The sequence below is a fragment of the Marmota marmota genome, unplaced genomic scaffold (genome assembly GCF_001458135.2).
Source record: "Marmota marmota marmota unplaced genomic scaffold, marMar, whole genome shotgun sequence".
NCBI lineage: Eukaryota > Metazoa > Chordata > Mammalia > Rodentia > Sciuridae > Marmota > Marmota marmota.
The window spans coordinates 37,168,188-37,193,767 of NW_025999900.1; the positions used below are offsets into that span (position 1 = coordinate 37,168,188).

At 39.0% G+C, this 25,580-nt stretch overlaps 2 gene segments (V, D, J or C); both read right to left on the bottom strand.

Annotated features, from left to right (window-relative positions):
- Positions 1-4,024: 4,024 nt before the first annotated feature.
- On the bottom strand, positions 4,025-4,903 carry LOC125615396. The segment is given in 2 exon segments: positions 4,025-4,545; positions 4,741-4,903. Coding segments are annotated over 2 exon segments (573 nt in total).
- A 14,571-nt stretch (positions 4,904-19,474) lies between these two features.
- Positions 19,475-20,214, bottom strand: LOC107144304. The segment is given in 2 exon segments: positions 19,475-19,870; positions 20,066-20,214. Coding segments are annotated over 2 exon segments (402 nt in total).
- Positions 20,215-25,580: the final 5,366 nt, after the last annotated feature.

The following is a 25,580-nucleotide window of genomic DNA, read 5'->3' on the forward strand; positions in this document are numbered from 1 at the left end:
TATATATATATATATATATCACAGTTTCTTTATCCATCATCTATTGAAGGGAATCTAGGTTGCTTCCACAGTTTAGCTACTGTGAATTGAGCTGCTATAAACATTGATGTGGCTGCATCACTATAGTATGCTAATTTTATGTCTTTTGGGTATAGACAGAAAAGTGGGACAGCTGGGTCAAATGGTGGGTCCATTCCAAGTTTTCTAAGGATTCTCCATGCTGATTTCCAGATTGGTTGCACCAATTTGCAGTCCTACCAGCAACATATCAGAATGCCTTTTCCCCCACACCCTCACTAACATTTATTGTTGTCTGTATTCTTGGTAACTGTCATTCTGACTGGAATGAGATGAAGTCTTGGAGTAGTTGTCTTGATTAATCATAAGAATTTTCCAAATTGTTTTTTCAATTTAATTTATTAGATATTCAAAATTTTTTAACAACTTCAATTCTAAGCACAATAATTGAAAGTGATAACATTACTCAAATGCAAGACTGTGAACTGATTTTTTTTTACTGGGTATTGAACTCAGGGGACTCTACCACTGGGCCACATCCCCAGCCCTATTTTGTATTTTATTCAGAGGTAGGGTGTCACTGAGTTGCTTGGCACCTTGCCTTTACTGAGGCTGGCTTTGAACTCAAAATCCCCCTGCCTCAGCCTCTTGAGCTACTGGGATTACAGGCATGAGCCACCACACCTGGCTATGAACAAAATTTTTGATAATTTCTAATTGGGATAAGTGATGCAACTCATATGGAAGCTCTTAAAATATGCTAGAACAAATATAGCTTAGTTAGAAATATAAATTTTATTAAATCAAGGTTTGACATTTCTAGGGAATCAATTTTTCTAACATGAATTATCTTTGTGTACAACTCAATTTCCTGTGTCTGAATTTAATTTTAAATTTAAATTAATATATCAAAATTTTTATGTTTCCACAGATGTTTTCTATAACCAGTGGATATCTGATAACTTGGTAGAGGTTCCACAATTTGTATATAATTCAGAATGCTTTTTCATGCATCCTAATCCTGTATTTTAAATTAATTTTAAAATTATCATTCTTAGGAAAATTTAGTTCATTCAAAAGTTCACATGAAAATGGCTTTCTTCTCCATCAGGCTACTATCTTTACATATAATTCCTATATCTAATCAGGAAAACAATCCCATTCACAATTGTCTCAACAAAAATAAAATACCTAGAAATAAATTTACCCAAAGAGGTGAGAGAACTCTATCATAAAAACTATAGAACACTGAAGAAAGAAATTGAACAAGACACTAACAATGAAAAGAACACCATGTTCATGGATATGCAAAAATAATACTGTCAGAATGATGATACTACCAAGCACATTATACAGATTCAATGCAATGCCTGTTAAATACAAATTCACGGAATTTGAAGAAATAAAAATGTCCTAAAATTCATTTGGAAGGGTAAGAGATCCACAGTAGCCAAAGCATTTCTAAAGGGGCAGGGGGAGCAATACTGGAAGCATGACAATACCTGACTTCAAGTTATACTACAGAGCCATAGTAACAAAAACTGCATGGTACTGGCATAAAAACAGACACATAGACCAATGGAAAAAACTAGAAGATACAGAAAAAAAAGCCCACATGGAGAAAGTCATCTGATCCTTGAGAGAGGCACCGAAAAGGTAGACTTTTTAACAAATGGTGCTGGGAAAACTGGATATCCATATGTAGAAGAATAAGACTAGATTCCTCTCTCTCTCCCTGCCCACCCCGCAAAACAAATCCTCACAATGGCTCAAATCAGGAATTAAACCAGAAAATATGCAATATATATACATATATATATATATATATATATATATATATATATATATACACACATACACACACACTGAAGTTTTAGTCAGCCATAAAGGAAATTATGAAATTATGTCATAATTATGAGATTATGTCACTTACAGGAAAATTGATGGAAGTTGAGAACATTAGGTTAAGTGAAATTAGCCAAATTCAGAAAGTCAAGGGTCATATGTTTTCTCTCATCTGTGGAAGCCACAGATGAAAAGGAAGAGAAAGGCTGGGGTGGGGATCTCATGAAAACCAAAGGGACATCAGTAGAAGAAAGGGACCAGAGGAAGGGAGGAGGAAAGTGACAGAAAAATACTAGGGAATGATAATGGCCAAATTATATTTTTATATTGTGTGCATGAATAAATATGTAATAATAAATCCACTACATATATATATATAATTATAATGCACCAATGAAAAATGGAAAGAATTTAAAAAGAGATACCACAATAAAATTTAAAATTCAATTATGCTATGCAAATAATAGTATAACAGCATGAATAGGAATAGATTCTGAAAAGTCATTCCTTAATACTACCACTCCATCAATTGCTTTTTTCTTTGTGTTTCCTCACAGACCTTTCAAAGGAAGATCTTACTTTTACCTGATACATTCTTGACAGAGTTATGTGATCGCAGCACATGAAACCTTCAGTATATGAGCATTTTTCAATAAAAGTGAGGATTTGATATGTTTTAATCTAATGTTTTCAGCTTTAATTCAACACTTAGTAATAATATTGTCCTTCTCGTTAGGTAGACTTCATATTTGCTATGTTAATGACTGTCTAATATGCTATCAAATGACAGATTATTTACTCATGAAAATATAATAATAGGCATTCCTATTTCTAAGCCTGTGCATAATAACTCTGCTCTATGGCATCAATTTTCAAAACCAGGTTTATAAATTCAAAGGATTCTAAAATGCTTTATTGCAATGTCCACACATATGCATTCATTTTGTAAAAATTTACTAGCAACACTGATTGCCATCCACAGACATCAGGAATCCTTAGAATACACCTGCTCTGGGAATAGGCTAGACCAACTGCTCAGCTCATAGGCTGTCCACTGTGTTCTTCAACCGCAAGTCACATGTATCCTTTTCCTGAAGCCCCAGGTGTCTCCTCTTCTCATGCACATGCTCCATTTTCATATCAGATTCATTTACAAAACATAAGTTGAAACACAAAATTATTAAGAATTTCAAGATAGCAACAGCACAATATTATGTCAAGCTCCAGACCCTTCCTGAGTGCCAGGCCCTGAGAACTGTCTGGGTCTCATTCCTGGAAAGCTGGTCCTGCTCCAAGCTTCACTGGAGTTGCCCAGCTGTCCTTGTGTTAATCTCATGGACTCACCCCTTCCTAGGCAATTCTGCACATTGACACAAAGAACTGGCAATGCTGAGAACCTATTCACATTGCAAGTAATACACATGCAGGTTTAAACTTGGGGGTTGGTAGTAAGAATTCTTGATAGGTGGCCAAAGAAAATAAAGATTGCTTTTGAGGTAATGCTGGAAGATTTCTTCTCTCTTTCCCAGACCCTATATGTTGTTAGAAAATCATGAGTAATAGATTCATTCAAAATGCAAGGAAGAGCAGAGGATTTTCATCAACAAACAAAAGGAAAGTTTAATGAGATTTACTTTAAAGGGTGCTATAGGGAAATAATTAAATGGATATTTTCATCAGTGATGTATGTGAACACATTGTAGAACTCTATCCATAGACATCTTTTGCATTTGGGAGTCTTCTGTACTGGCTCTCTCAAAACACAAACTTTAATACCAGATTTCCTGAGCAGGAATCCCACCCAAGCTTCACTAGATTGAACCATAAAGTGAGCTCAAGCAAGTTACTTTTCTGCTATAATCCTGACACTCAAAAACAAGAAGGAATTTTTCATTATATTTTCAGAGTTTCCTGGAGTGAGAAATTCCGAATACAAACATTGCATATGTACAAGATAACTAATATCACATTGAATTACCCTTATGTTGGAAATTGAACCATCTGCATTCTAGTTGGAACACTGGGACATCTCTTTTCTATTTGTTAACATGCATACAGTTTTTCAAGCATTTTTCATCACAGTTATTTAGATGTCATTTACAATCTCAGCCAGGGGATCCGTTTTAACAGTACTTCTGGCCCTGACATCTTATCAGTTGCTTCAATACTTCCTTATTAGAAATTTTTCCTGCAAAGGATTTCTGTGTGGAAAAGGGTCCAACCCAACTTGGATGACAGTGCTGAGGAGTCTCCTGTTAGCAGAGGTGACAGTGTTACGACAGGAATCAGGACACCCACAGCTGTGCAGAGGCTGCTGTGAAAGTCCTCCCTGAGAGAAGAGGCTGTGGCTGCAGGTGCAGCTGAAGTTTGGGGACAGGCTGCAGGTGCCCTGGGAGCACTGTGCCTCTGCTGCACAGAGGTAAGTACCTGAGTCTTCCAGCTGAGAAGTCGAGATGATCAGGGTGCTGTAGCGCTCCTTAGAATTCATGGTTGCCTTTAACCTTCCCTCCTGCTTTGTCCCTGAAGTCAGGAAAAACAGACTCCTGATGCTGCCCCCGGGATTCTGTCGGAACCACTGCACTCTGGTCATGGTAGTGGAAAAATTGCACCTCAGAGTAGAGCTGGTTCCCTCCTGGAGTCTCAGGGCTGAAGGACTCTGCTCCACCTGCTGCCCTCTCACCCCTGCTTGGAAGAGAAAAGCAAACACAGATAATGTCACTGGGGAATCCATGACCAATTTACACACATGTAGAATATCCCAGGACACACCCTGAGGATGGAACACAGGGAGGGGGCTTGGTGCCAGCTCTCCCTGCCCTCCCTCACACTGTCAGCCCTACAACACCCCCAGCCCCATCTGGGAGGAACCCGACTCACAGCAAAGCTGCACCCACAGAAGCCCCAGCAGAGCCCCCAGTCCCCTCTGCATGGCTGCTGGCCTGGCTGCTGGGCTCTTCTCCCTGCTTTGCAGGTGTCAGGTCTTGGGCCAGACAAGGTTGTTCTTCCAGGCAACAGGTTCCACCCGACTCCCTGAGCACCAGTCACAGCTGAGCTCTGTCCTTCCACTAACAGGGAGCTCCACCCCCAGTGGCCCAGAGAGACATCAGTGCACTGGGTAGGGGGCCATGTTTCCAATGAATGAAGATAAAAGTGCTTGATTTTGTTTGGTTTTTTATTTGTCTTCCTCATACAGCTGATGTAAGGGAAGTTTGTGGGAATACATGAGGAAGGACAATGACACTTTAGGGAGCAACCTATGTCTCAATTGGATTAGGAAGAACCTTTAAGAATCACAGGAAAAGTGAGCCTTTTTCTCAAATTATGTGTTTAATAGAAATTTTGAGAAACCAATTATATGAAAATTCTGATCAAGGAAACTGTTTGATAGCATGCGATGAGCATTAAGAAATTAAAACCAGGGCTGGGGATGTGGCTCAAGCGGTAGCGTGCTCGCCTGGCATGCGTGCGGCCCGGGTTCAATCCTCAGCACCACATACAAACAAAGATGTTGTGTCCGCTGAAAACTAAAAAATAAATATTAAAAAAAAAGAAAAAAAGAAATTAAAACCATTTCTTGAAATACAGATCTCTGTCTGCATCAAAAATGTTTCCAACAAGAGTTTCATTGATTTAAAGGAAAAGAGGACATGCACATGATGTCCACCACGTTTTAGTCTTTACCTCTCCCTTCTGCTGTCCAGTCCTTTCCCCCACACCCTGCAGGCCACACATTGCTGCCCAAATCAATATGCCCTCTCCATTTCTTCTTCTAGTTTTGTTCTTCATTTTTCATCTTTGCTTCTCCCTCATTTATTCTTGTTCCTTCTAGTCTCAAAAAAGGTTTACAAAAGGATTGTCTATCAAGAATATTGGAATAATTTCTTTGTCAGTGTATTTCAAGAATTTTTGTAATAAAACAAAAAAAACTGAAACCATGTACTGGAGATATTTTCTAACAGACCTCCATCCTCATATGCCAAGTTAAATTCCAAATCCCTGAACTGTGCTCAGAAAATCATCCTCCCAGTGGATTTACAGAGAACAGATCCAATAAATACAGATACTGTCTCCAGCTTTCTGAGATTTTATGTAGAATGAAAGAGCTGAAGACCTGAGATGAACTTGCACAAGCACAACTGGCCCCCTAGCTGTCTGTGATCTGACTGGCTCATGTTCTCTGGTCTCACCTGCTGGGAATCCACAGGAGTCTTCCTCCTGCAGCCTGGAGCGCCCCCTAGTGGAACGATTACATTAATGTAGGTCACTTAGGACCAACCAAGTCCTCAGCAGTCACTGGACCCAGCCCCACACGCTGCATGGTCCCTGATGTAAGAAATGCAGATGGCCAGAAAACAAATTAACAGCCTAGAGTCAGTGGGGATAAAAATTAACCACCTTCACGGGAGAAGAAGTAGCTCAGTGGTAGAGCAAATGGTATAAGGCTTTGGGTTCAAACCCCAGCAAAAAAAGAAAAGAGAAGAAAACTTTTGAAATGCCATTTTATAGATACTGCATTTTAAATAAGTTAGCAGTTATCCTGCACTATTCATTAGATTTCTCCAATGTAGTTCAAAATAAATCCATAAACATCCATTCAAGATATACTGGGGGTGAATAAAAAGAATATTCAAAGGAGAGGAGACACTCGTTTATAGTCTATTAAAAAAGACAAAAGTACACATATATGTAATATAATCAAAGTGTGTGATCCTGAGAGGAGTGTACACTGAAACTATGATCCCAGAGGCAGGAGAGGACCTGTGCATGGGATCGTCACAGGTCTGAAGAAGGTGAACATTTTCTCCTCCCTCCCCTGCCTTGTTATGAGAAGGATAGGCAAGACTATAGATAACCCTTTATGATGGATTTAATGACTTCTTATTGGCTTTAACATAATAAAAATCATGAATATAGGAATTATTGAAAATCATAAAACACCACATATGGACCAAAGTCCCCTCTAACTTCCCCTACAATCCTGGCCCTTTCATCACTCATCACCCCAACTCTCCCTTCATCTTTCAATCTGCAGGTCAAGCTCCCAGCCATTTTACTGTCAATTTAAAATCATGTACCAAATATGTGAAACAACAGGCAACATGTAGTATTTCATTAATAGTTTTTTGCTTAATACAATATGATACATCTTGTGCATAACTTTCTGTAACTTGCTTTATGAACTGAATAATAGATACATTAATTTAGCACAGATAGGTTCTGCTGCTGCCTTGCATCACATCATGGCTTGTCTAGTTTGCAAAACCCTTTCTCTGTTGATGAACACTCAAGTTGTTGCTGATTATTTGCTATGAAATATAACACAGCAGTAAACTCTGCAAGGCATTCCTCTTTATTCATATGTGGCCATTTTTCGCTAGAGACAGGACATGGAGTAATAAAATGGTAAGTCCATGTGGCCAGCAGGTGAAAAGTATCAGGAAGGGGGAAGTCCAGACACAATCGCTTTTATGAGGAAGAGAGTGAATTCATGTTCTGATTATCATATGGATGGCTTTTGTTTTATTGCTTTTCTTATTTGTGCATTGGAGCTGTAGTTTCTCAGCACATTTGAGAAACTCTGAAATGACTATCCTACACATAGCTGGTGTGTGGGTTCCACCAGCCAGCCCCTGAGATGGTTCTGAAGATAGTAAATCAGCTAGGAAAGAAGTAGAATATGCAAGGAGAAAATGCAATAGAATAACACTGTGGAAACAAAAATAATAATAATATAGGGCATAGAAAAAATATAGTGTTTATGTGATGACATACATGTGCATATATAATTTAAGAGTAATTATCATAAAACATAAGAACAGGAATATTCTCTGCACTTTCTAAAATGTTGAAAAATGAAAAATTTATTAATGGATCAGAAAATAGACTTTGAAAAAGGAAAGGAAAAACCAAGAGTATACCAGGCAACTCAACCCATCAATAATCAAAACATACATAAAAAGAGATTATCTGATTGAATCAAAACTAAAAATTTTTTCCATACTGCTTGTGAAAATGTGAAACAACCAAGAAAGCAAAACATCTAGAATGGAATTCTTCCTGGTGCCTCTGTGTGTGTGAGGACTGAAGCTATGTTCCGCATTCACATCCACTAAACCCCCCACACCCACCAGAGAGGTATATCCCATGAGCAGGCCCATTCTGCTGGTGGAGGAGAAACGCAAGAGGAGAAGAGCAAGTTACTCAGCTACATCATTACTTCCTGCACAGGTGCCATCTGTGACTACACAGGGAAAAAGACTAAGGTTAAAAAGTTAGTATTCAGACAGAAAATAGAATTGGGAAAGAAAAGAAAATAGGCAGGAACAAACTACAAAGAATAATTGAAGACAGCTGCAGAAAACAAGGAAATTAAAAATGAGAAAATTTTCTGGAGCCTAGTGGCTCCAGAAACTGAGGCAAGAGGATCTCAAGTTCAAAGCCAGCCTCAGCAACAGTGAGGCGCTAAGCAACTCAGCAACTCAGTGAGACCCTGTCTATAAATAAAATATAAAATAGGGCTGAGGATGTAGCTCAGTGGTTGAGTGCCCCTGAGTTTAATCCTCAGTACCCACCCCCAAAAAATGAGAAAATTTCATACCTTGAGATAGCAGAGGAGAAAGAAGACACATCCAAATAACAACTTTCAAATTTTTATCACTGATCTCTATAATTCCAATATTTTATAATTTGGAATGTTTTAAGAATTATTCATCATTGTATGTTCCTAGTTCCTCTAGAAACACACTTAGGAGAAGACAGGGACACCTCCTCATCAAAATTATATCTGATCATTGTGTATATCCATAGAATGTTGGATTAGGGAGACCTCAACAGGTGCTTGGAGAGTTATTATGAACTCAGTTGTGTTCCACCCAAAATTTGTATGTCGAAGCCCTGTCCTGAGAATCATAGAATGTGATGGTATTTAAAGACAGCATCTTTAAAGAAGTAATTAAGGTAAATGAAGGTGGGCTCCACATCAAAATGACTGATGTTCTTAGCAGAAGAGGACATTTGGGCACAGACTTGCACATCATCAGTGGAAGACTGCATGATGACTCAGTGAGAAGTGTCACCTCACACCAAGGAGAGAGGCCTCAGGAGAACTAATCCTGCTGACACATTGACCTTGGTCTTCCAGCCTCCAGAACTGAGAGCGATAAATCTCTCCTGCTTGAAACAGAGTCTGTGGCTATTTGTTATGGCAACCCTAGAAAATTAATCAAAGAGTAAAATTTCAATATCCTATTATATGGAGCAGATCACAAATACAGTTTGTAATCCAAAGTATATATGCAAACTATCTCAACATTTTAACATCCTACTTACAGGCCCATGTATTAGTGCACTCACTTTTTTTCTAAATAAAAGGGCTTCCATACCTTTGATATCTCCATAAAAAATTATATCTGGAGCCCTAATTATCCTAACAACTGTGGAGGAGGTTTAGGGAAATGAGAGTATTCCACATGATAGTATAATGGGAGGTTTATGTCATTATGCATTTGTCCAAACCCAGATGATAAAAGGTGACCCATAAATAACTGTGGACATTGGTATGATGTGGGAGTGTAGTTCACTGCTGTATCAAGTGTACCACTCTTGGGGAGGCTGGGGAAAGACCATGAAAAGGAAGGGAATTTGTGAGACAGCTCTGTAACCTCCTTTCAATTTTGTCATCACCTAAAACTACTCGAAAAAAATAAGACTTTAAAAAAAATAGAAGAGGTTGTGTAAATATATGATGGGTGGACAAATGTGGGTGTGAAGACCAGAGACAAAAGCATTAAAAACAGGCAGAGATACAAATGGAAAATATGCAGAAAATATAAATGACTTAAAATGAAACTCCATCTGATTCATAATTAAATTAATTTTATACCACAGAAAAATGAAAGTCTGACAAGAAAAGTCAAAAAGTGTGGTAATGCACAAGATTTGTGGAAAATAGATATTCTGTTTAATCACCAAGTACACTGTCAACACAAACACACACACACACACACACACACACAGCACTGGCACCATGTTCTCCAGTGGTTCAAGGTAACTGGTGCTTCTGACTCCTAAACCTTCCATGAAGGCACAGCACACAAGCGATGCTCCTTGGTGGCCTCTCTTGTGAGACACAGATTCCATCTTCAATTGGCCTGTGATGCAAATTTTTCCATAAATTTCTCACTCTCTAAGACTTGGTGGACACCACAGCCATCATCTTCTTTTCTACATTCTGAGTGTTTACGCCCTTTGGAGATTCTTCACTGCCTTTCTAATAGGATTTCATTAAGAAGGAGAATAAAAATTATGTATGCTTAACCTTCCACAGACACTGCAAACTGACTCATGTGGGCCTTCTCGGGAAACAAACGAAGTATGTAACTGGCCAGGGCCACTCATATTTATGGGTCATTTCTTCAATTATGCATCTGTTCCCTCCCTTTCCTTTGAATATCAACCTGTGGCTACCAAAAGAGGTGCCCTTATCTGCAGGAGAAAATTCCCTTCCCTCTCATTGTACTGTTGCTGCTGTGAGATCTCTTCCTCTTCCTGTCTGCTCTTCCCTTCCTTTTTTATTAGCAATCTTGGATTTCTGGGTTAGGAGCTCTAGTTCTTCTATCACCTGTCCTTCCACTCTCTGTTAGGGAGACCTTATGCTGATGCCACCTCAATAAAGGCACATTTGTCGCAATAAAAATATAACAAGCTACAGCAATATCTACCAGGGTGACCTGGAACAACATGTGGGGTCTGGGCTTTGTCTGCAAGGATGAGCAAAGACACCACTTCATTGTTTGAGTAATTTTACCTTGGAATTATTTTGGCTCTGCATGAGGAACTAATGCTGTCAGATTTTGTTTTCACTTTTACTAGCGAAGAGCTGAGTGTGGGTGACGTCCACTCCTTCTTCTGCTGCTGCTCTAGATGTTTGCATGATTTTGCATCAAGAAAAGAAATGGAGCAGCACACACACCATAGACTGTGCTGAAAACAGAGTGAAGCCCAGAGGCACATGCTCAGCAGCCAGACCCCTGGGTGCTGCTCAGAGTTTGTGCTCAGCTCCCCCTGCAGTTTCTGCCACTGTGTCACCCAGAGCACAGTAGTACACAGCCGAGTCTGACTCTTGGACAGAGGCTTTCTCCAAGAGGAAGGATGTGGCTCCTTTATTGTATGTGGCTTCAAAACCTTTGTTGCTGACCTTATCATTGGCCTTCACAGCTTTCAGGAGGAGCTGTAGACCTTTTCCAGGGTATTGAACATACCAGAAAAGAGTAGGGTACGCTGATGTTGTGGCTGAGTAAGTACAGTTTATAGTCAGCAAAGCCCCTTCTGACATGGTCACTTGGCCTTCCATCTGAGTCACTGAGTCTCCATGGGTGCTTCCTGAGGGAAAGGAAATCTGGTTCACATTGATAATAAAACTCTTAGAAAACTTTATGATTAAAAACTTTGCTGGCATCATAGAAGAAAGAGTCCAAATTTAAAAAGGCATTTTACTTACCAACTATCAAGAGCATCACCATCACTATGCTTAAAGAAGCATTCATCTTTAGAGAGTCAACTAAATAATGCTCTTGATTCTTAACATGAAGAATGTTGAAGTGAAAAGATGAGCCTAATGTTGCAATTCACACAGGAAGTGAGCTAGTGTTAGGAAGCTGCACCCCCTGGTGGGCAGGGCCTGAACTGGGGAGAATGATTTCTTGGACTCCTTCCAGAATTTAGAGATATATCCTCATCCCTCATCATCTAAATGCACATCAGTCTTCAGGTGGGCCATGTAAATCTAAGGCACAGCTATCATAACATATAAAAACTTCTTTATGCTTAGAACTCTATCTGGCATTGATATGCATTAGTAGAGCATGCCAGAGTATCTCTGTAGCCCAGAAGATATTGATATGGGCATTTTAATACAGACTGTTATAAGCACCGGTATCAATTGTGGGCCAACCTATAATCCATGGAAGTAACAAGAAGACATTAATGAGAGATACTGCATTTTTCACCACTGTATCTCACATGTAGAGCAGTAACTGACATTTACCAGGTGCATAATTTGTATTTGTTAAATGAAGGGAAAAAGAATGAAAGTTGGCCTTGGTTAAGAAATCACTACGACAGGAAAAATCATTATTTCCTCTGTTCTAAACTAGTATCCATTTTAAGAAATGTTGTCTTTTTAATAAAAGTTTTCAAAGGGAAAAAGTAATACTATCTAATCAATACACAAAGACTCCAGAATTTCAAAATATGTTATTGTTTATTCTAAGGTAGAAATCAATCACGTTATCAAGAGAAGTCTGAACCGTGTTAGTAGTCACTGCAGCTCTTTTCACCTGCCTATGGACATAATAATGTTTTTTTTCAGTATCCGTCTAGTTGCCTATCTTGGCTCAAACAGAAGAAAAAAATTAAACTTTCTTTACTAAAATGTTCAGAATGAAACTTTTGGACATTGAGTCCTATTGTAAAGATCCCCTTATATTCTCAATTTAATTTTTCCAGCTCAACTCTGTTCATAAAGGACAGGTTAGACACCAAAGTTTAGTCACTAAGTTATTAAGTCTCTGAATTCATGTTTTTCCTTTTGTTTCAACTGGGAACCTAGATGAACCACAGAAATATGCTCAGGTCTGCAGAAAAAGTATCCTATGTGAGCCCAGAAACCACCCTAGAACAGCTGATCATGGCATCAGCAATTTTGAAAAACCTTTCATTTCCTGTGAACACTAAAGATAAGGACATGCCCTAGAGACATCACTCAACAACATGGCAAAGAACACAGACCCACTGCCTGTTGTCACCCATTTCTTGCTCAATTAGTCAAAGCTTATCCTCTAGATGGGTTGAAGCATATTCAAATCTTACAGTGGACTCTCCATTACATCTGATGCTATCACTTACAGTACAATTGTTTGGTTCCCTAAAAACACCCAACATTTTTCTGGAGGTTTGGTAATTATTAGATACTATTGCTTTCTTCTCATAATATTCAACTAATTAGGAAATTAGGAAATCTCATGGCTGCCTTTCTGTCATTCAAGAAGTATCCATAACCAGAATGGATACTCGATACTATCATGCAAATTTTTGAATTAATTTTGTTTTTTTAATGTCTTATGTTAAATATTGAAAAGTGCAATAATAGGTAGGGCACATGACTACTATTCCAAACTACAGTGTGAAATTCCCTCTGTGTGAAAGACAAAATTAGTTTATGTTGCTGAACTTGTGGCTTCTCTTCAGCAGGTCAAATTACAAAACAAAAATATGCATATACAATGGTGTCAATATGTTTTAATGGAACTCAAAACAAAGACAATGAAGTTTCTTAATCTCTTTAACCTTCTCTTAACCTATGCATCTCATATGTCTCTATTGAAAATAGAATAATTTTAATAGTATTGTATATACTATATGTATAATACTATTTATGTGTACTATATTTATTATTTATATATAGTATATAAATAGTTTTACATATATAATACTATTGTATATACTATTATATATATAATACTATTTATATACTATATATAATACTATATACTTGGAATAGTACCAAATACTTGAAATACTTTATTCTTCATGATACTCAAAAACATTTTTGTCATGAAGACAAAGGCCCACAGTTTAAGACACACTGTAGAAACTGGTGAGGGGGTGATGCTTGAGCAGATGATCATGCTAAATTAAACACACCTTTCTGACGAAAGTCCTACTGAAAATTCCACACGTCCTTTTTGGATGCAAAAATGTCATTCCCAATTGTGCAAAGAAACACTAAAAGTGGCTGATTAGTTTGGTGAATGAGGACAAGATATTACCAAAGCCAGAAAGGCCTCCTGGAGGAGTCAAATGATCTCCAGTGAACACTTCCCAAGGTCCCCAGAGACAACCCATCACAGCAGCCAATATTGGCTGCAAGGATAAATGAACCCTTGTAGGAAAACTTTTCTAGCATAGCAGGAAGTGTGGTCAGTTCATGCCTTTCCTGCAATCAACAAGATCCCATAAAAACTCTAAAGATGGGGTCTTAACAGAAATATGTCCTTTTAAATATCTTCCAAAGGATTTTTATAAAATTGCATTTTCTGCATGATGTATATTATAACAGCACTTATTTTTATTGGTGACATGTATTGAAGCACTCTCCTTTCAAACAACCACTCACAATGACTAAAAATCAATGTGAATTTGTTTTTTCTTCCTGTGTGACTTCATTTATCCACATACAGGGAGCATATTTTTCTGAAACAGTTATGTAAGGTTTTGCCCTTACTCAGAAATTTCTCTTTCCTTATCCCCTCCCTATCCTTTGAAAATGTGGAACCAAAATATGAAACATTAAAACTAAAAATAATTATTGTAGCAGATATGTTTTAACCTACCCAGCATTGGTAATGCATTTTTCCCTTAGCTTTCATGGGTCTGCATTGTTCCTCCTCGCAAAGTTGTATGTCACCTGACTATGAACTGGTCACCAGCAGGTACCTGTAATTCCCAAATTATACACATCCCATTCTTGTACAAACTGAGCTAGATAAACCAATTCATGGTACTCCATCCTTTCATCAACATGCCAACAGGTTGCCTTCCTTGGCGTATCCTATTAATTGGCCTTTACAGGACCTAAACCAAATGACATGGTATTCTTAAAGCAATAACAGAAAAATACTGTCTCTGAATGGTATCAAAATGATATTATTGGATTCTATTGACTACCAGTTCGGCAAATAAAGCACCAAATAAATGCAACGAAATTCATCTTTGGTTGCATTCTACCAACTAGTATGACATCCATAGTTAAATGGCAGTATCTTTGTTATTCACATTTACTATCTTATTAACTATCTTATTCAAAGAGTCTCCAGGAGCTGACAGTCCATGGAAGATGAGCACTGACCAAGGGTCATTAAAGTAAATGTGTCCTTGCATAAAATACAGTGTATCCATGACTATCAGAACAGAATTCTCCAGATGATTGGAATTCCTGGCAGTAAAATTTTCTTTTATAGTCCTTTGTTTTTATCCTTTTAGGGGAATTTTCTCACTTTAATGATATAATGCTATATATTTCTAAATTATTCTACTTGTTTTCCTCCTACTAATGTAATAAACTTGCTTAGGAGTAGGCTTTACTTGAGGCAATCGCCATACTAATGCTATAATTCAGCTCTGCAAACAAGCATAAAGAATTGTTGGATGTGTCATTCAATGCTAAGAATATCCATATATATCATGAAAATTATAATATTTTAATGCCACAAATATCCATATAATATCAATTGTTGTCATTGACTAAATTAATATCCTCAGTTAGTATAAAATGAATTTTTACTAACAAAATCAGGCTTTAGTTGTGAGAAAAATAAAATTTTAACATAGTGTTGGTGCAATTAAATTTACATAAACAGCATGACAACCTGATTATAGGATTTGGTATAACCTTCAAAAGAACCTCTTCATTACTCATTGCCAAAATGTTGTATAGAACTAGAAGTCAAATGTTCAAAGAAATCTAAACACTTATAATGATGGTTGTTTTACTCAAAGTGGATCAAGAACCTAGGAATTAGACCAGAAATCCTGCATCTACTAGAAGAAAAAGTAGGCCCAAATCTTCATCATATTGGGTTAGGCACCAACTTCCTTAACAAGACTCCTAAAGTACAAAAATAAAATCAAGGATCAATAAAGGGGATGGATTCAAACTAACAAGCTTCTTCTCAGCAAAGGAAACAATCAATGAGGTGAAGAGAGAGCCTACTAATTGGGACCAAATTTTTACCACTCACACATGAGATAGAGCACTAATCTCCAGGATATATAAGGAACTCAGAAACCTTAATACCAGAAAAATAAATAACCCAGTCAATAAATGGGCTAAGGAACTGAACAGACACTTCTCAGAAGAAGATATACAATCAATCAACCAATACATGAAAAAATGCTCAACATCTCTAGCAATTAGAGAAATGTAAATCAAAACTGTTCTAAAATTTATTCCCACTCCAGTCAGAATGGCAGTTATCAAGAATAGAAACAACAGTAAGTGTTGGTGAGGATTTGGGGGAAAGGCACACTCATACATTGCTGGTAGGATGACAAATTGGTACAACCAATCTATAAAGCAATATGGAGATTCCTTAGAAAAGTTGGAATGGAACCACCATTTGACCCAGCTATCCCACTCCTGTTCTATACCCAAAGGACTTAAAAACAGCATACTACAGTGATGCAGCCACATCAATGTTTATAGCAGCACAATTCACAATAGCCAAACTGTGGAATCAACCTCAATGACCTTCAACAAATGATGGATAAAGAAACTGTAGTGTATATACAAAATGGAATACTACTCAGCATTAAAAGAGAATAAAATCATGGCATTTGCAGATAAATGGATGGAGTTGGAGAAGTAATATGGTCCTACAGTGATGAAGCAGCACGCAGAATATGTTAGGTGCAGGACAGGCTGAGTAAGTTGTCTGCAGGGCATGCCAAACAAAGTTAGCTGCAGGATGACCTGGCCTCTCAAACCCTCTGTCTGGTTCTTTATCAACTATTTACTTCAAGCCCAAACGCCCAAGCCCCCGCTCAAGGCTGAACACTCAACCCCCTGCTCAAGGACGAACACATAACCCCCCTTGTGCCAACAAGGCAGCTTGCAGACCCAGAAACCTCATTAGATTTGGGCTATAAAAACTCCCTCCTGCCGGGCCCCTCTCTCTCTTGCTATCTCTCTTGCTTTCTCTGTCTCTCTCTTGCGCTCTCTCTCTGTCTTTCTCTCTCTCTTCTCTTTCTCTCTTTTCTCCTCTGTTGCACTGCTGCAATAAGATCTCTTGGTTGCTCTGAGTGTTGTGGTCACATTCCTTTCAGAATTTACAAAGGAAGAAGTGAGAAAACACAGTTTCCTTCTATTCCAATTCAAGTGCTAGATGACCGTATTATACTCACTTGTTTCATAGAGTTTCTGCCTTTGTAAAGTGAGATTGGACTAAATGTTTTCTAAGAATTTTTCTAGCTGTGAAATTCCTTTGCACAATTTGATAGAGAAAATGTTTCTTGAGGACTAGTTATTTAAAACATGGAATGGTATGACAGTGGAGAGAAGTTGTCCAGCACCATGGAATTCCAAGATCATTTTCACATTCACATGAGTCTTTCTGTATCTGAGGTTAGCCTAACCAGTCCTTGGGCCTCTTCAGAACCAGAGATGAATTCCTCTCTGGGTTTTCATTCTTCCTACAACATAACTGCTGGCTGATGGATGAAGGAGAGACTACATCCCCAGTAAAATGGGATAAGATGGGACCCTAAGTACAAAGATCATCAGAGGCAGCAGTATGGGGGTGGATTCCATCAATGATCCATGGATAGACAAGATGTTCTTTTGTGAAGATCTATTTCTTATATTTATATCTGCAATGTATCATGTCACTCTTGAAGGAAACACACACAAACACTTGAGCAAATTGGGGAACCAGGGAGAGATGGATGAGGAACTAATATGCAAAGCAAAAGACACTTTCTCAAACATCCTGATTGCCTTCTGGCTTCAACCACCCTCCATTCAAGTGTTGGTTCAGGGTTCAAGATTCCCAACCAGGGCTGTCTACAATATTCATGGGATCCGGCATGAATTAAAATTTGGGGTCTCTTTTTCAAACCCAGAAAAAGTGCCATTAAGAAATATAATACAGAGCTCCCTTAATAAAATATGGTATTACTTACAACAGAAAATAGAACTTATAGTGATACAGAAGTAACAATATAAACTTACAAAATAGGGTCATAAGTTTATATGAAAATAACTAAATAACTTTGGAACATGACATCTTCATTACTCATAGGATTTTTCTGGCTTGGGCTTAGTCAATTTAATTTATTAGATTTCCAAAAATTTAATCTTTTAGCAACTTCATTATCAAGCACTATAATTGCAAATGATGTCAGGTGCTCCTTGTAAATGCAAGATTGCAAACTGAATTTCTGATAATTTGGAGAAATTATGCAATAGATACACGGGCTTTTAAAGGTATTTTATGTGCTATGACAACGTTAGGATAAATATCTGATAAATTAGATCGAAATATAAATTTTAGTAAACCTATGAATGATGTTTCTCTTGAAACACTTTTTTGTGTTACTTAACTCCTCATACAAATCAGTTTCATATGAGTCTGAATTTAATTTTAAATGTAAATTTATACAGCAGCATTTTAATGTTTCCTCCAACATTTTCTGTAATTTGTGGAGGTCTGATCAATGGAATATGGCTTCATAATTTGTATATAATTCAGAATGCTTCCTTAAAGCATCCTATCACTGAATCTTATTGGCTCATTTGAAAAGAGTGCTTTTCTCCATCAAGCTGCTATCTTCACATTTAATTCCTATTTCTGAGCCTGTGAATATTCATTCTGCAAATGAATAGGCAGAAAGCTCCTAAACTCTTTGGGGAGAAGAATGGTGGGGGATACCAGGGATTTGAACTCAAGGGCACTCAACCACTGAGCTACTTCCCCACCCCTATTTTGTTTTGTTTTGTTTTTACGAATAAACAGGGTCTCACCGAGTTCTTAACGCCTTGCCATTGCCGAGCCTGGCTTTGAACTCACAATGCTCCTGCCTCAGCCTCCAGAGCCACTGGGGTTACAGTCATGTGCCACCGTGCCTGGCTGAGAAAGCTTCTAAACTTTTCAAAGGATTCAAACAACTCTCCAAAGTGCTTTATTGCAATGTTCACATATGGCCTTTCATTTTGTAAAAATTTACTAGCAACGTTGACTTCCAAACATTTTGAGGCACCACAGAGTACCAGAGAGCATGCACCTGAACTTAGAATAGGTCAAATATCTGCCAGTTCATAGGCTGCCACAGTGACTTTGAGCCTGAGCTTGTATGCGCTCCTGTCCCAAAGCTCTGTGTATCTCCTCTGCTCATGCACATGCTCCAGCCTCTTATAAGACTTCACTTCCAAAACACAAATTCAAATCACACTTATTATGAATTTCAAGACAGAGATAGCAGAATGTTAAATCAAGCTCCAGGCCCTTTCTGAGGGCTAGGCCCTGTGGAACTGTACAGGTCCCATGCACAGGAAGCTGGTCCTGCTCCCAGTGTCACTGGAGTTGCCCAGTTGCTTTCTCTTAATCTCAGGGTCCCACTACTTCCTACTCTCCTTATATTCACATGAAAGACAGTGAGTTGTAATCAGATTTGCATTGTAATTGTTCCACATTCAGGTTTAAACTTTGGGTTTTGTTGTGAGAAATCTTGTTATGAGGTTACAACAGATTTCTTTATATATTTCCCACATGCTCTCACTTTTCTCCTGGAAAATTGAACAATGTGCAATCAACTATAACACTGAATCATTTTCTATGTGTGAAAAATCATATTTTTCAATACAATAATTTATGTGTAATTTATACACTTTGCCAGGGAATCTGTTTTAAAAGTACACGGACACTGACATTGTTCTCAGAAGCTTCAGTGATTCCATAAAATAAAGTTTTTCCATGAAAACCATTTTTTAGAAGTAAAAGGGTTCAACTCAAGTGAGATGACAGTGCTGAGAAGTCTCCTGTTAGCAGAGGTGGCAGTGCTATGACATGAATCATAGCTGAGCAGAGGCTGCTGTGAAAGTCCTACCCGAGGCAGAGGCTGTGGCTGCAGCTGCAGTTTGGGGACAGACTGCAGGTCTCCTGGGAGCACTGTGCCTCTGCTGCACAGAGGTAGGTGCCTGAGTCTTCCAGCTGGGAGGTGGAGATGTGCAGGGTGCTGTAGCGCTCCTTAGGATCCGCTGTTGCCTTTAACCTTCCCTCCTGCTTTGTCCCTGAAGCCAGGTAAAACAGATTGATGAGGCTACCCCCAGGATTCTGTCGAAACCACTGCACACTTTGCATGCTGGTGGAAAAATTGCACCTCAGAGTAGGGCTGGTTCCCTCCTGGAGCCTCAGGGCTGAAGGACGCTGCTCCACCTGCTGCCCTCTCACCCCTGCTTGGAAAGAGAAAAGCAAACACAGCTGGTGTTATGGGGAATCCATGACCAGTTCACACACCTGCAGAATATCCCAGGAAACACCCTGAGGATCGAGGACAGGGAGGGGGCTTGGTGCCAGCTCTCCCTGCCCTCCCTCACACTGTCAGCCCTACATCACCCCCAGCCCTATCTGGGAGGAACCCGACTCACAGCAAAGCTGCACCCACAGAAGCCCCAGCAGAGTCCCCAGTCCCCTCTGCATGGCTGCTGGCCTGGCTGCTGGGTCTTCTCCCTGCTCTGCAGGTGTCAGGTCTTGGGCCAGACAAGCTTGTTCTTCCAGGCAACAGGTTCCACCTGACTCCCTGAGTACCAGTCACATCTGAGCTCTGTCCTGCCCCTAACAGGGAGCTCCACCCCCCAGTGGCCAAGGGAGACAGCAGTGGTGGCTCCAGAATTGTGTGAGGACAGTGCAGGGGGTAGGGGGCCATGTTTCAGGTCAATGAAGATAAAAGGACCTATTCTTCTTAAAACAGTTGATTTCAAAGAGATTTATGTGAGTTTGGAGGATAGTGCTTTAGAGAAGGAGCAATATCTCCACTGCATGAAGTGGAACACTGAAGAATCACAAAAAAAAAAAAAGTAAGCCCATTTTCCAAGTTACATAGTTTGACAGATTTTTAAAGAATCAATTATATTAATATTTTGATAAAGGAAAACTGATAGTATGCAATGAGTATTAAGAAGTAAAAACAATTACTTAAAGTCAACAGATCACCATCGGCATTGAAAATGTTTCCAACAACAATTCAGTCAATTAAAAAAAATAGGATATGAATATGATGGATTTATAAGCATATAGGCTCCTATGAATATGGGTTCCAGCTTTCTGTGGATTTGTATAGAAAGGCAGAGCTGAAGATCTAAGATGAACTAAAAGAAGCACAAGCTGCCCCCTTGCTGTATGTGAGATGACTGGCTCACATTCTCTGGTCTCCTCTCTTTACCTGTTTACCCTCTGGGACCCCAGAAGTCATTTCTCCTGCAGCCTGGAGTGCCCCCTGGTGGACAGAACCATCAATATAGATCGCTGAAGACCAACCAAGTCCTCAGTAGTCACTCAAATTAGCCCCACTCTCTGCATGTTCTCTGGTGCAGGAAATGCAGATGGCCAGAAAACAAAATGACCTTCTAGGTTCAATGAGGGTTAAAAATGAACCACTTCTAGGAACTTGGTGTATAGCTCAGTAGTAGAGCACAGAGCATGGAGCTATGGGTTTGATCGATCACCAACAGCACAAAGACCAGGGCCACTTTTAAAATGCTATTTTATGGATATTATATTTTAGAATAAGTTAGCAGTTGTCATTCTGTGCTGCTGATTATATTTTCTCTAGTTTAAAATTAATCTATAAACATTTATTGACGTTGTACTGGAAGTGGAAAAGAAGAATACATAAGAGAGGAGAAGACACTAGTTTTAAAGTCTACTGGAAAAGACAAAAATACACATGTCTCTAATTAAATCAAAGAGTAGGACCCTGAGAGGAGCATGAAGTGAAGGTGCATGACCCCAGAGGCAGGGGAGCACTTACATATGCAGTGACCAGACAAAACCTTCTGAAGAAGTTGGACATTTTCTCCTCCCTCTCCTGCCTTGTTATGAGAAAGACAGACAAGAATATGAATAACTCTTTATTATGGCTTTGATGACTTTTTGTTAGTTTTGGCATTATGAAAATTTTACAAATATATGAATTATTAAAAGTAATAAAACACTATAAATGAACCAAAAGCCCCACCGAGTTCCCATACAATTCTGGCCCTTACACCACTCATCACCCCAACTCTTCCTTCATCTTTCAATTTGCAGACAAAACTCTCAGGGGTTTGGCTATAAATTTACAAGTATATTCACATATGTGAAATAATAGTCAATATATAGTATTCCTTTTATATTTTTTTACTTGATACAAAATTATGTCTTGTGCAAAACTTTCTGTAACTTGCTTACAAACTCAATGATAAATTCTGTAGGTCGTATTACATTAGCACAGATAAATTCTGCTACTGCCTTACCACATCATGGCATGTTTAGCTTATACACCCTTCCTCTGTTGATGAACACTCAAGGTGTAGTTGGTTATTTGCTATAAAATGTAACATGTAGTAAACTGGGTCATTTACTCACATGTGCCATGTTTCCCTAGGAGTAGAGACAAAGGTAAACAAAGGCCATCCATGTGACCAGCAGGGAGAAGCATTCCAGGGAAGTGGGAAGACCTGAGACAAAGGCTCTGAGGAAGAAGGGGGTGAATTCATGTTCTGATTATTGTGTGCTTGGCTTGCATTTTTATTGCTTTTCCTGTCTGTGCATTAGAGCTATAGCTTTTCAGGTAACTTGATAAACTCTGAAATAACTGTCCTACATTAGCTGGTGTATAGTTTCCACCAACCAGCCACTGAGATCATTCTAAAGATAGTAAAATTGGCTAAAGGAAGAAATGGGATATACAAGGAGAAATGGAGTAGAATAACACTGTAGAAAGCAAAAAGTAACATGGGACATAGGAAAAAACAGAGTCAGGTGCCATGGGACACCCTGTATTCCCAGCTACTCTAGAAGCTGAGTCAGGAAAATCACAAGTTCAAGGCCAGCCTGGTCAAATTAGTAAGACCCTGTCTTAAAACAAAATGTTTAAACGGACTGGTTCTATAGCTCAGTGGCAGAGTACTTCCCCAGCATGTGCCAGGCCCTGGGTCCAATCCCCCACCCTGAGAGAGGGAAAAGAAAGGAAAAAGAAAAAGAAGAGAAATTCACATACATAATATATATTCAGATATATAGAGACATAGATATAGATATAATTAAACCATGCTTATAGGAAGAGAAATGTACTTTACATTTTCTAAAACATAAAAGAGTAAAATCAAAACTTTATCAATGCAAAGAAGAAGGCAAAAAGTCAACATTACGCCAACAGACACCAAAATAATAAAACTGAATCCGAACATATTAGTTCTCAAAACATATTAACAAGAAGTTATCTGATTGAGTCAAAATTTAAAACCTTTCTATATACTCCTTGACAAAAGAAAGCAGAGCATATAGAATGGGACTCTTCCTGGTGCCCCTGTGTGCAAGGACTGAATCCCACCTATATTTACTAAACCACACATCCACCAAAAAGATGTCCCCAAAATAGACCCATTTTAGCAATAAAGGAGGCACACAAGAGGATAACCACAAGTTATTAAGCTACATTAGCTCCTGCAGAGGTGAAATCTGATCAGAGGGGAAAAGGGACCTAAGGAAGGAAGGGAGAGAGGGAGTAAGGGGAGAGAGAAAGGAAGAAAGATTAGCATTCAGAGGGAAAACAGGATTGGGGGGTGGGGGATTAGGCCAGAACAAAATACCAAGAATAATTGAAGATTTAGCAGCAGAAAAGGAAAAAACTAAAAAGTGAGAAAAATTCATATCCTGAGTTAGGAGAAGAGAAAGAAGCCACATCTGAATAAGAACTTTTAAATTTATATTACTGGTTCTTCTACCTCCAGTATTTTACAATTTGGAGTATTTTATAAATTATTTATAATTGCATGCTTCTAGTTTCTCTAAAACCACACTAAGAGAAGGCAGGGAAACCTCACCATTAAAGTTATGTACTGGATGATTGTGTGCACCAGAGATTCATGCAATATTGAATCAGGGAGAATTCAACAGGTGCTGGATTATGAAGTGAATTGTGAACAATTATGAACTGAATTGTGCCCCACCCAAAATGTTGAAGTTCTAACCCTAAGAACTTCAGAATGTGGGGGGATCCAAGATGGTGGGCCAGAGGGAGGCAGCATTTTGTGTTGCTCTGTGACCTGGGACTCAAGTAGTGAGAATGCTGTTTATCTGCCAGTGATAATTCTGCTCCTGTGCAGGAATCAAGACCACCATGCTCATGCAGGGCTCAAGGCCTCAGCATCAGAGTAAGTCTCCCAACTACTTGCCCACACAGGACTACTGTGTGCCTGAGCAGGACCATCAGCATCAGCACCCAAGCAAAACTTTCAGCCACCCACCTAAACAGAAATATCCAATACTGCTCCCACACAGGACACCCAGCAGCTACCCATACACAAGAACTCCAGCCGCAACTCCTATGTGGACCCCATCTAGCAACGCAGGGACTTTGCAGCAACGGAGATAGTCTCCTATGCACGGTAGCCTGCCTGCACCTGGGAACTTCACACAGGCTCTGAAAACAGCCAAAACCACACACTGCATGCCACAGAGCTCTCTCTGAATAATCATTCACATCCAATGCCAATACCTGGCTCCCTCCACCTGACCATCACTGAAAGCAGCTGCCTCGATCTTGGGTCACCTTCATCACCATCTTTAGTGGGGGCAACTCCTAGTTTGGAATTCTGGTTGGCCAGGTACCCATTTTCTAACTCCTCTCTCCCTCCAGAAGCCACTACCCTGGCACAGTGACACCCTGTAACCTTCACCATACTGAGGGCAAAGATACCAGCTAACAACAGACAACCCACCTCTTGAATGAAAAGAGAAGCAGGAAAGATACTGATCTCCAGCCAAAACAATCCTTGTTTCTTCCTTTGAGATTTTTTTTTTCTTCTTCTTCTCTATTCACTTTCCTTCACATCTCCAACATATGTGAAACCAAGCACTTTGAGTGAGTTAGGATTTTGAGGACTGGGACATCTGAATAGAATATTACAGTTGTATATTCTTTTTTTTCCTCCAATTTTAACTATTTCAACTTTTTAATCTTTCCTAATATATTCGTGTGTTTGTTTTATGTACTCTACTGTCTTCCTATTTACTTCTCTACCCAAAATTAATTCCTCTCTATTCTCCTGCTACTAACATTCTTCTTTAGATTTCTCTTCCACATTTCCTAAGATACAATAACTCTATATCCTCACCTCCTACCTCCGCAGCATACCATCCTACACCTCACCCTGGTTCTTTCTCCACCATCAGAAACTGTAAACCTTTTTATAAATCTACTGATTATACTGTAGATAATAATTGAATTCACCATTTCTGTACATTGTGACCAAACTGTAAATGTCTTAATATCAATTAATTGTTTTTAAGGTTGTATATTGTTTATATTGGGATCTGTTAACATTGTCCTTCCCCTCAAAGGAGAGGTATTGGAACCCTACAGGGAAACTAGAAGCCTATAGGGTAAAAAATGGTAACACCTCAGATCCACAGTGCTAGAAGGGAATACACACAAGCAACATGAACATACAAGGGAGGAAAGTCCCCAAACAAATCAATATACCACATTATTAGAATCCATGGCCAGCACAGCAGAAGAAATTACAGAGAAGGAGTTCAGAATGTAACATGATTAAAATGAATTAAAGGTTGATATAAGAGAGCAAATACCGGCATCAAAAGATCATTTCAACAAACAGCTACATAAACAAATACAGGAAGCAAAAGATTACTTCAATAGGGACATGGAGGTTCTAAAAAAAAAAAAAACAGAAATCCTTGAAATGAAAGAAACAATAAGATAATTAAAAGTTCAATTTGAGAGGGGACGGGAAGATGGCGGCGAGGGGAGTGCATTACCCCCGTGTGCTGCTTCACTGTGTGGGAGTATGACAAGTCAGGACGGCTAAAGGATATCTTGTTAGGAATTTCCAGCAATAGTGGGGTGCTCCGGAACCTGGAGGAAGGATTTCCATCGCA